The following is a 13,001-nucleotide window of genomic DNA, read 5'->3' on the forward strand; positions in this document are numbered from 1 at the left end:
CCTTCGCGGTGTACACCGACCACGCATCGCTGAGGACAGCGATGAAGAGTCCCCATCTATCCCAGCGAATGATATGCTGGCTTTCGTTCTTCTCTGAGTACAACTTCGTTGTTCATTACAAGCCCGGCAAGAACAACATTTTCGCCGACGCTTTGTCTCGGCGTCCCGACTACGACCCACGCGGTGCATTGGGTCGACAAGATTCGCTGGATAAAGACGATGTAGACGAGTGTGCCACGTGCGATGCGTCAGGAGTCGCCCTGACGAACGTCTCTCCGGTAATGCCACTTCGCGACGAGATCCGAGCTGCTTACGAACATGACTCGATGTGCTCCAGTATCCTGGAGCATCTCCGCTCTCCCAGCGCCGACACACTGGGAGCCCCTTTCCGCTCTGTACGAAACAAAATCCACCGATATCGTCTCGAGGACGCGCTGCTGACGTACAGCATCGACATCTTCGATGCCCCACGTGTCGTTGTCCCTAACGACCCCGATCTGCGCTCACGGATTATCCATGATCTTCATGATGCCCCGCTGGGCGCTCGTCTCGGTCGCGAGAAGACGTTTGCCACTGTGTCACGCGCCTTTTATTGGCCCCACCTGTACAAATGGGTGCTTAAGTGGATACGTACCTGCGAGACCTACCCGCGCGTGAAACCTGCCTTGTCTTCGCAAGCTTCCTTGCGTCCTCTACCGATGGCCACCGAGGCCTGGCGCTCGGTGTCGATGGACTTCATCTTCGGGCTCCCACCCGATGCTAAAGGACGCTCAGGTGTCTTGGTGCTTGTAGACCGCTTCAGCAAGATGGTTCACCTGATTCCGGTGTCAGATTCGATCACCGCGGCAAATACCGCGGTGCACTACATCGATGCTGTTGTCCGCCATCATGGCCTTCCTGAATCTATCGTCTCCGACCGCGACCCGCGCTCCACGTCGGCCTTCTGGTCAAAGCTCTTCGAGCTACTGGGCTCGATACTGTTGATGTCCACAGCAGCCCATCCGGAAACGGACGGCCAGACGGAGCGCGTAAATCGCAACCTCGAAGACGTCCTTCGAATCTTTGCGACGTCGGTCTCCAGCTGGAGCTCGTTTCTGCCTCTGGCCGAGCTCGCACTGAACAACGTGGTACACGTGTCGACTGGGCTGACGCCCTTCTTCATTAACAACGCGCGACACCCGCGTGTCCCTGCTCGCCTCGCCGTGGGCCATCCCACAGCGCCGTGTGTCTCCACTCTGGGTGGGGAAGAAGCTGCCGACAAGCCGTCTACTCGTCTCCGACGGCAACACCTGTACTTAGTCAACCGGTACATACACCGGTTGCTAATGATATCTCGAGTGTATCCCCTTTTCCCACGTCAGCCAACGCTGTGACACGCTCCGCATCGAGCTCACTTGCGCCGGCTAACTACGCGCCGAAGCATGCGGCGCGACCAATCGACTCCGCAGTTGTCTTCGACTTCGTACTACAGCGCTAAGCGGCCACCTGCTATGTTCGAGACGCACTGCAGGATGCAGTGGACAAGCAGAAGGAGAACGCCGATAAGACTGGCCGCAAGAATACGGCCACATTTATGACAGGCGAACGCGTGCTCTAGTCGACTGAAGGTATCAGAAAAGCTGCGGTTACCAACCTCGGCGCGAACAAACTCGCGCCGCGCTTTATTGGGTCGTTTACGGTAATCAAGTCGATTGGCGATGCTTACACGCTTGACATTCCTACGTCACTACGTCTGCATCCGACGTTTTACGTCGGACGGCTCAAGAAGTATCACCCCGCTACGATTCCAGAGTCGTCTCAGTCTACTGAGCCGGAGCATGCGTCAAACGACCTTCTCGACGGGCGCGGCGAGTTATCGATCCTTATGCACCAGAAGTCGGATCTCGAGGCTGTGGCCCCGTCAGTGAACGTCCGTGAACCGACCTCTCCTGCATCTGCAACCGAGCAAGAATCTCTCGGTTCGACTGACGCAGCTGAGCACTCTCCCCGGTGGCCGGGGCAGTCTGATCGAGAGCCTCATCCAACTCCTGCTGGGCATCCCAGTAGCTGTTCAGCAAGCCGTTCTCGTTCTGGGCAGCCAGAACGTGAGTGCTATCCACGCGACGGCCTCCTCCTGTTGTTGACGCTGCCGGAGTTACCCGCTGGATTGTTGAGCACATCGTTGCCCACGAAGATCCACTTCGCGCCCCCAAACGTCATCGTGTGCGCCCACGATGTTCCGGCCGACCGTCACTATCGGGTACGATGGCTCGGGTTTCCTCCCGACGAGGATACGTGGGAGCCTCGTGCCAATCTCCTTCGTGACGTCCCGAATGTGGATCAGGCGTATGAGTCCAATCTCGATGCGAACCACCATGTGACGCACGCCAGCTCGCACGAGGAGAGCAACTCGAGCGATCACGCGAACGTGATCGAGAACGACGGCTTGAGCGGCCGCGCGAACGAGACCGGTTTCGATGCCGAGAATCTTCACGTGCCGGGCGTCGGCGTGAGCCGGCGCGACTAGAGGCACGCACGTTCTCGGCCAACGAGCAACGATACTTCTCGATCCACCCGTGTTCTTGTTCACCGAGCGGATACTCGGCGATGTGACTTCTCCTCTCCTCGACAGTCGGACGCGATCCAGTGCAAGTGCTACAACCTTCAGCGACCCTCACGTAGTAGATGCGGCGCATGTCCTCCCATGCGCTGGTGCAGACGCGCTCACGGTGTTCCGTGAGCGAGTGCTCCTTGACGATTTCCTCGCGGTACACTAGCCAGCCGACGATGGTCTCCCCTTCTTCCTGCGTCCGGTTTTAGCACCGGATAAAAGCGCAATACGACTCCTGCAGTGCGCCATATGCGACACCCTCGACGGGTTTCTGCCGCAGTCCGCGGAAGCGCCGGAAGTGATCCTTCATCGTGTCCAGTGTGTCCGTATCCCTCGCTCCGGATATATCGTAGAGAGCTCATGTTCGGTGTTGGTCGCCCATCACGCGCGTCCCGCGTCCCGCTGCTGTCGACGACGTCGCCGTCGTCGGTGTTCCCGTACGCTGCTGATCCATCGTGTTGCCTGTCACGTTCTCCGCACGTTGAGTTGTGTCGCTCCTGCGCTTCCCACGTCTCTGTTTTGCTCCGCCCGTTAGCCAAGTCCCCGTTCGTCATCCTCACGCAGATTCATTGGTTCTTCGCCCACTGCTTATGTTGCGTGAGTGCAACTTTAAGAGGGGGTAATGTAATGGGCCCCTCTATTACATAAGTAGGTAGTTTCTTTACATAAGTAGGTACATCAGCCCACGACTAGCGTGTGCTGAAATGCTGTCATGCCATTGGCTGATATATGGGGAGCCAGACCCATTATTAGCCAATTGGACTATGGTGTGTATTTGAGTGGCCAGGGCTGTGGCCTTGGTCCTAAAATAAAGTCAGAGTTGATTTTTCCTTAAACCTAAGACTCAGTCGTCCTATTGCGAGCTTCCTCAACACAATAATGTAAGTAAGTAACGAAGTAAATGCCTGGCCCGTTACACGCCTTCTACGTGGCATTCCGACTGGAGCACGTGGCAAGCGTACTTTACGTTGCACTGTCAGCGGACGCTGCAAGTTCTGCCGGTCAAGGAGACAATGTCACGTGCAGGGAGACACAGATTATTTTGAAGGGCAAGGAGGGGGCAATCCCTTCTCAACTGGTTCCTGAAGAATTTGATCCATACATGCGTACATACATCTGTACGCATAGATGGGAGAAACGCAAGTCACGCGAAGGGAGTCGACCTTGGCAGCACATCCGCTTGACGGATTGCCCGTTTCGCTTTGTCGCTCAGTTGAATATGACAAAACGCAAATTACAGGAGAAACACGGGACTTTTACGCACAACCACGCGGTGTCTCCGGCTGCGTTTGCAGCGTATCCAACGTCACATGGACTAAAAGACCCTATAGTGAGCGCCCGCGTCGATGGTATGCTGGCTGTTGGAGCCAAACGATCCCGCATCTATGATTATCTGTTGGAGCACGACCAAAACGTGATCCAGGTTGACGTGGACAACTTGGTGCGAGGTCATGCATCCTCCGTCTCCAATATAGATGGTATCGAGGCCACAGCACGGGAGATTGCAGCGTTTGCAGCCGCTGATTCGGAGAGCAAGTCTACCGTTGCGGAGACGAAGTTGGGGAAACTGGGGTTATTTCACTAGCTACAGCCCACGTGCGGCACATTTAAGGGAGGTTTAGTGAGGTTCTTATGGTCGACTGCAGCCACAAGACGAACAGGTTGATCCCTTTAATATGTACATGACTAATCTTGGAGCTAACATGATTTTTTCATTCTTTTTTGTACTAATAAAACTATCAACTACTCACCTTCATGGGGATGAACGAGTTTAGTGAAGGCGCTGTCGTGCAGAAGTTTTTCATTGAGGCCAATGGCGACTGGCACACGGATAGAGCAATTGCGCACTTCAAACGTTCGCATCCGACACGCATCCATTTGCTGCGGGTAATTGTTCTCGACAAGGATCTCAATGAGATCCGCGTGCTGGAAGAGCATTTCCCCGAGGCTCGCGTGATTATTTGTCACTTTCACGTAATCAAGTACTTAAAGGAAAAGCGATCAAAGACTGAGTATGGGAAAGTTTCGACCGAAGATGCTTCACATATCGACGCTGCCATCAACAAGATGGTGTATGCGCAGTCAGAGAACCAATACAACGATGCGCACGAGTCGCTTAATGGCATTTGTGATTGCACGGAAATGATTGGATTTTATGACAATTTTCAAAAGAATTGGGATGCGTCTCAAGACCGCTGGGTCTCGTACAAACGAGCCAGCTTGCCACACTTCAAGAACCACACCAACAATTGGTTGGAGAGCTTCTTTGGAAAGCTGAAGGAGGCGGTGGATGGTACAATGACTATGGCCATGTGTGTGAAGGCCCTGATAGCTTACGACAGGCGCATGCAGAACGAGTACGAGTACCGTTTGTCTCTGATCGGTCGATTTGTCAACAGTAATTACGATGAGGAACTCACGAACGTACTCCGATGCACCACGCACTACGTTGCGCACCAGATTGAGCCACAGTATGCATCTGCTATGTCTAAATATTATATTCTACTTACAAGTATGAGAAGGATCCACAAGTTGAGGACAGAATATTGGTGATCGGCATTCTCTCAGAACATTGCTTGGGGGTGACCGATTGGAAATGTGTCTGTGAGTTCTCTGTATCAATGAGTTTACCATGCCGCCACGCCATTGCGTATCGTATATTTCAGGGCCGTTCATCCCTTGGTGTTGTATCGACGACAGGTAAGTGAGCAGTACTTATCAAGGATATAAATCCTGCAAACGTCCAGGAATGTAATCGCGTGTGTTTCTTTTTTTTAAATGGACCACTCCAAACCGGCATTTGAAAAAAAGTGAAGCTGTTCGGGTACGAGAAGTTTTCCACTACTGACCCTGGAGATGATCGAGAGAAGTTGAGAACGCATTCGGAACGCTATTGTGAAGCGGTGCGAGCTACGCATCTTATATAAAATGAAATGGCGGATATCGAAAACGACGAAGAGCTCGATGAAATGCTAAAGTTTGTTTTTAAACCAGTGGAGCAATGTGCGCCAGATGAAGAGGGATGATTATGCGCTGAGCGACAACGGTGGGGGCGAGAGTACCGCACAACAGTCTCAACACGAAGACATAGCTCTGTATGCAGCAGCTCGGCTGGACTTTGATATTAGCTCAAATGAAAGCAAAGATCAATCTCTCTCAGCTACATCAGATGTACCTGCTGATCCTCCAAATAAAGACATTCCGTCGGTTATTCAACTTAATCCAAAGGAGAGAAAGGTCGGCGCTCTCCGGAAACCTAAGAAAACTTTAGTTGCAGCTGAAAAAGGGGGCCGCAAGTGGTATGAAACTGCTGAAAGCGGACGGAAGATTGCAGGCGATGTTACAGGGATTATTGAGTGCTTTGGCTCAAGACCAACCTGGCCTTCAAGAAACGCAGAGACAGCTTTCAGGTTTAATTGTAAGGCATGTGGAACATATAAACAAGAAGCCAAAACGGAAGGTCAGCAAAACCCTGTGCTGGTCCAGGATCCTTTTTTATCTTCTATCCAGCAAGCTATTGGAGGCATGCATGAAGGTTCTTCCTGTCTCGAACACTGCATCCAGCCCTATATCAATAGGATGCTCTCAATCCATTCAAACCCAGGGCATAGATGACGACACGTCTAAGCAGCAGAAGGAAACGGTGCTCATTAAAGATGTGGGGCAAACGGTGCTCATTAAAGATGTGGGGCAACTTTTGAGACAGCAAATAGAGACATTCAAGCGGGTCCTGAATCTCAAGGAGGCCGTTGAAAAGGGTCTGGAAACCTACAAATGGATGACCAAAACGGGTATCCCGGCTTAGGCAAACGGTTTGCTCAAAATGTCAAGGATACATACCCTATAAGTCTATCGATGGGCTTCCAAACGACCCTGACTTCCAGTATGCAATTCTGTACCGAGCAATGCCGCCTTCGTGGCTATCGAATGCCTCAATTCGTGCTTCATCATACGCATATGCCATGATTACCCGCAATGTCGGTTTGCAGGATTTCAAGCTGTGAAGGTCAAAACGAAACGAACGCGGCAGGGTGAAGACACGGTGTTGAGCGATAGTATCCGTGACTGCGTGTTAAGCCAAGTGAAAGAAGAGGGATTTGAATCGGTGTTCCTTCTTCTAAACTTTGGCAATCTGCACTGGTGCTTCTTGGTTGTTAAAGTGAACACGAAGCGGATCTATTACTACGATCCGCTGAACCAGCCGTCGTACAAGCAAGCGGCGAATGCGGTTGCTGTTAGATTGAAGCTTGCGGGTCTAAATGACTTCGAACCCATTCCGATGAGCAATCTCATTCAGCTCGATGGCTTCAGCTGCGGTGTCTACATTTGCTGGATGTTCATCCGCCAGATTACTTACGGGCACCTGGATATGACCGATGCTTCGCTTTCAAGGCGTCGCTTTGAGCTGTTCATCTATCTACTCACAGACCGACTCTTGCCTGCACAGGCTGCTGCAACTGCTTTGACAAATGAAAAACTTTCCGTTTTACAGAGCGACGACAAGAACATGGGTGGCGCCTACCCATATTGGTGACAAATGAAAGTTGCACGGTAACTTTGCATCTCAGCACTCATAACATGTAGCTTTCCATTGAAAATCGTATCGAAAAACTCAAATCAGGATGTATACATGTAGAAAACAGGATTAATCCTGTACAATATCCTAATTTTTCTAACAAGTCTTCAATTCAGGATTTGTTTCGAGCTGATTATCATGATCAATCCCATATCATGGTACAATTAATAAGATACAAAAGTCTCTTCCATGATTTAAACGTGGTATAGTCAGGATTAATCCTGCAACGTTGCTAGCCACACGTTACGAATATTACTCGTCCTCGACGAATCATCTCAAATCTTTCTAATATGGTTATTCATTTATGAAGGGTCTCAAGATACAGGATTAATCCTGACCTAAATCTTGAATGATTCCCGAATTATATTCTGGCCTCCAACAGCCGCCATTTTTAAATTAAAAAAAAAACTGTTGGAGGCCAGAATATAATTCGGGGAGACGTTCAGGATTTTAATCCTGAACGGTTCCAGAATTGAAAGATAAATTTCGTTTTAACTCGGCTATTTCCGATCAAAATTATTTACGAGAACTGTCATTTTCGTTTCTGTCGCCTTTCCCGAGAAGCTGCCGCGAATGAAGTAGGAGACATGCGCGCACAGGACGGTTCTCTATGCCCTGTCAGATGTCACGAGTGCTAGTGATATGGAGCAGCTTCTACAAAGCGCTGAAAAGGGCGAAGAGTCGACTGAGCCGGGAGAAGAGGACACTGGCGCTGGGAGGGACGGCGGACACGATAGCCGTGAAGACCTTGATAAATTCAATGTGGGGGACGATGGTGAGGAGGCGTCTAATGATGAGGAGAGTAGCGATGACGACGTATCTGTGACTGTGGAGGCACCTGCGACGTGCATGCTAATTGGGGCGTGTGACAAGCGTACTTTTTGCTCTAACGTAAGCGGGCCTAAATGACTTTGACGTTATACCACAGCGCAGCCCGTCCAATTCGTCGGCTTCAGCTGCGGCGTCTTCGTTTGATAGATGTTCACCCATCAGACAGCCTCCGTACCCCCTCAGGATATGAGCCACGCTTCTATTTCAAGGCGGCGGTTCGAGCTGTTCTGCTTCTTTCAGGTCGACTACTTCCGACGGAGGCTGCTGCTATTGCTTAGACGGAGGAAAAACGTCCTGCGCCACGGACAGGAGTATAAATTCCATCCCAAGCTGCAGACAAGTAAGTGGTCTGTGGTAGCTTGCATCCTAACATCGAATACGTGTAGCTTTGCATTAAGATTTGTATTTATAAGACAATTGGCTTTGACCCAGGAGTTTTACATGAAAAACAACAATGAAAATTCTAAGCAATGATGAAATTATCGAAGTACAATACTTCCATCCATGTTTCAATCATGGTTCAAACATTGTTTATCCTGCAAGGCTGATAGCCATACGCTACGAGTCTTCCGCGTCCTCGACGAGTCTTCTCAAATCTTCCCCATATGGCTACTCATTTAAGATAAATTTCCAAAATCGTATTAAATCATGTACGTTTTCAGAATTATAATCCTGGTCTCCAACAACCGCCAGCAAAAAAGCATACATTCGGTAAATTGATCAGGTTTAATATTGCACTTACTATACTGTCAGCAAGCACATAAGCTACAACAGTACAAAATTCTGAGTGTGTGGCTATGTCTACTGTAATTAATGAGGGAATGTCGGCAATCTAAGGAATACGGTATCTAAAGGCTAACTTGTGCAGGCACGAAATTCGCTCCGTGAAGGGCTTGTGTTTGTCGAATACAGTGGTACAGGACGAGGTATTGGCTGAACCTCAGCGTGTTAAGCTCAACAGTAGACAAGAAAATGACAGAAGCAAACACATCAAAGTGACCACCAGCAAACTCTTTTATACAAAGAATGGACAAACATTTCAAGCGGTTTGGCCAACTAAGGTACGCAAGTGCGCGTAGCCATAGCAAACCCGCGCGGGGTACCCGTGAAGCAGGGTCGCGCAGTATTTGCGAAGGTGGGCCCAGCGCCGAGCTCAACAGCGAGTCGCTCATTGCACTCTCCAGTTCATCCAGTCTTATAATCGCAAGCGAAGCGGACCGCGGGGGCGCCGAAGAGGCGCCCCGCCAAGCGTAGCGCGGCTGGTCATTACACATCAACAACAAACTGGCATAATGGACATATTAGTATTCGCTTAGTGCTCGCTCCTAATAAATCAATAATTGTGTCAGATTATTGTAAATTTCGCGACTCTTTTGTGTAACACGGCGTGGACAAAAAAGTACTGTATATCATGTTTGCTAGCGATAAATAAAGGGTTTGCTAGTGGTCAAAAGCAGCTCTTTGTGTTTGCTCGCGTCAATTTCTATTTGCCATGTTGTAAAAGAGTTTGTCGTTGGCCAAACACGTGTATACAGGCGTACCAGACTCCTGGCAAGGAACTAAGAGGACTGAGAGGTGAATAGGAAGTTGTAGGACGAGCTCTAAACTGAACATTCTCTATTTTGCGTAAGAAGCGTCGTGTGTATTCAAGTGTTAAGTCAGATTACGTACCAACTTTCCACATGTCTTGAGCACAATAATCAGAATCGCCTAAGAAGCCACCGACGACGAAGCACCCGCTACGACGTCAGTGCGGGTTGCCAATCGCGAAAGGGCTGTCATGGCTGGTGACATCTCAGATGAGAGCACCGCTGCTGCTCACGAAAGGGGCAGCTGCAACAACCCTAGCCGCTAGGGTTGCCAACAACCCAAAGCACCTGTACTTTTGGTTCTACCACCTGGTTTTTCATGGTTCTTTGGTTTTTTGTAAGAGTTGTGTGGTTGACTAATTGCATTTTTGTGCTCAAAGAGGTTTCTGTTGGCTAGAGAGAGACCCCAGCTCCGCGTCGCGTGACTCTTTCGGGGTCAACCAACGGTGCCGTGCGTCTTGTGGTCAAGAGGCTGAACTTGCCTTTGCTGGAGTGACTTGGATCAAAGGTTCTTCGACTACTTGACGCTATTGATTACGACGTCGACATCAGTGGGAACCGCTTTGAAGTTAGCAGTGTCAACGCGCAGCTAACCAGAAGATCGTAACGCATTGGTTCTCATCGCACAGTATGAGCCGTTGGATGTCTCACACATGCGTGTGGAGCTCAGTATGCTGCTCTTTGGGGGGGGGCTACGTAGGATCAACACCTGGTTTAAACTTTGGCTACAGATTCGGCGGAGGACTGGGAGGAAACGTACCGCCGAGGACATGATGAAGCTAGTGCTAGCGAAGGATTGTTGCTGGATATGCAGCAGGCAGTGGATATGCTGGTAGCGGCGACGGAGAGCGATACAGCTGCGGCGGTTGTGAGAGGATGCGACGTTGAGGATATTTTACATGGAGATGGTAGTGCAGCGGACTTTACAGAGAGCGAAGCGTCGGTACTTGCGAGGAAACTGGTAGAAGAAGATGTTCTTCAGCCGTTTTGTTGCTTGTGTAGCTTTGTGTATCGAGCGAATCGGGTGTATCGTGTCAACAAGGACCATTGTTTAGTAAAGGAAGCTCAAATGGTATATATTGATTGTTTACTTGATGACGAAAGCCACCAGGATGAAATTCAACGTTGTCGTGGTCATCTGCTGTGGTTAAATGACAGTGCGTTCCAGCAATTGTTAACGCAATTTGACCGACGCGAAGATGCTGATGACGAAGGGATATCAGGGACGGATGGCGTCCAAGCACTGCTGAGATTTGGAGCGTATAGTGTTTCTACAGCTCTTGCTCTAGCAAATGTTGCTACATCACGAACTCATCGTGTGGAATCCTTTTCCAGCAGTGACGTCAGCTCTGGAATATCGTTTCAAATGAACTCAATGGCTGGATACAAGAAAGTGTGCATCGGAACATCACTTGATAAAGTCGATAGCTACAGCGATGCAAAACGCCATGCGGTTGTCTCCAGTGAACGAGCAGCACGTTCAATGGAAGATCATCCCCGGCTGGAAACCCAAGTTCAGAAGCTCAAAGGGAAGTACGTGAGACTTTTCAACCTCTTCTCCTATTGCTGGTGCTACTGGACGCACTCGTCACCACAGTTCTCTTACCAGGTCCGCTAAAAATGAGTCTTGTGACAGGATTGTTATTGTGGCTCACTTTGAGTGGCGGCTCAGCTACTTTATCTGCAAAAGCTCAGGCCAAAGCAGAAGTTGAAGCAAGTACAATTCACAGCGAATACTCGGGTGGTTTGACGGTTGCTCGGTGCTTTGCAGATGAGCTGGAAGACGTCGTGACTGGTGGCTTGCGCGCCTTCTCGCAGCATTTATCAGTTGAGATGATAATGGGCACTTACTGACGGCGCCGAAATGGCTGTGGACTTGCGAAGTGCCATACTGTGCGTGCAAAAGAGAATGTGTCACCTTATTGAAATTCGTCAAAGCAATAACGAACCTACCTGGTTGAGCCAACGGTGTGCTGGGTGTTTTCGACAGCTCAGCTAAAGTCACCTTTTGCCCGCGCAATCCTATAAACCTTTGTTCCTGAGGAAAGAGTCTGTCATTGTGTCTCGGGAATGGACGTCGGTCTCCCTCTGGAATCGGGTCGGTTGACTGGATTTTGATCGTCTCGAGGACTGCGGCAAAACGCTTTTCTTCTGCTAATGACGCGGCTGCTGCAGTTAACGGAGATCCTGTATTGTCAGCGGCAGCGGTAGTATCGAAAACGGGGGGATCGTCGTCATCTTCGAGCTCGCAAAGTACTGCCTGCCAGTACTCAAACGCAGTGTCAGGTCCAACGACGTTCCCATCTTCAGCATCCACCTCAGGCTCGAGACATTCGAAGCGATCATCGCGATATCTGAGGCGTGTGCGTTCTGTGGGGTCGATAAGTCGTGTATATTTACTAGATGTCTTCGCGTCATCTTGGCCGGCGTTGTACTCACGTACCTTCTTCCGAACTAAAGCAAGTTTTCGTGCTTTATCTGGCGACATCCTGTTCCTCTTGGCCGTGTGAATGAGAGCTAGCTCACTAAAGTAACGTTCGCAAGTTGCTGTATTTACAGCAATAGATAGAATTACCAGTGCGAGGTCTGGCAACTTGCTGCGTGGCATCTCGGAGCGCATACAGTTCCAGTACGCGTCAACTGAGCTGAAGTCAACAAACGATAGCCCTATGACATCGTCATTCATGATCCAATTGTGCAAATCTTCATACAATCCTGACATATTCTTGCCAATGTTGAAGCGCTTGAAGTAATACATCCCAATGCGGCAAAGTGAACACACTGAGGTCAGTGGTGTTTTGTCTAAAATCGCTTTAGCCGCTTGTCTGTGTGCAGGGTGTAAGAAGAGCGCAAGAAGCATAAGAGGTTGCTCACACTGCCGCCATCTTTTCTCAACTTCTCGAACAAGGTTTTCGCTCCCGTACTGGTTCTTTGAAAACCCAGTGAAGATGTCGAGGTAACACACAACGACGTCGGCCATTGTGTTTTCATCGCGCTGTAACTTTAGCGATGCATACGCAAGAGGGCGGACAACGTTTTCGGCGTCTTCAAGCGAATCCCAGAACGTTTTTTCTCCAAATACCCGTAATACCGAAGGAAAATCTGCTACATCTCTGAACTTGACCTCCAGTAGCTCCAGTGCACTTCGGATTCGCAACAGAGATGCGAAGCACCCATGCATGCTATTCCATCTCGTCTCACACAGCTGTTTCACCTTTAAGCTGTAGCCATAGGTTTCCCTCATGCACGCATCGGCTTCGACGAGCCACTTGGCCGAAGATGAATTCAGGGCGCTGACAGCATCCGATGCCTTCTTGGTGACTTCTGCGTAGTCAGACTTGAGAACCGCTTTTACCAGATTATTTAAGTCGTGTGCGAAACAAATGACGAAAGCGACCTCTGTCCAGCGAAGGCT

The 13,001-nt window shown here is 50.0% G+C and overlaps 1 protein-coding gene across 1 annotated transcript; it reads left to right on the forward strand.

Annotated features, from left to right (window-relative positions):
- Positions 1 to 10,394: 10,394 nt before the first annotated feature.
- On the forward strand, positions 10,395 to 10,956 carry PITG_05774 (uncharacterized protein; the record flags this gene model as incomplete). The annotated part of the gene is made up of 3 exons (XM_002997982.1): positions 10,395 to 10,640; positions 10,698 to 10,851; positions 10,922 to 10,956. 3 exons carry the CDS (start codon positions 10,395 to 10,397, stop codon positions 10,954 to 10,956), a joined length of 435 nt encoding a protein of 144 aa, XP_002998028.1.
- Between the last annotated feature and the right edge of the window lie 2,045 nt (positions 10,957 to 13,001).

Source organism: Phytophthora infestans, genomic scaffold (genome assembly GCF_000142945.1).
Source record: "Phytophthora infestans T30-4 supercont1.9 genomic scaffold, whole genome shotgun sequence".
Classification (NCBI taxonomy): domain Eukaryota; phylum Oomycota; class Peronosporomycetes; order Peronosporales; family Peronosporaceae; genus Phytophthora; species Phytophthora infestans.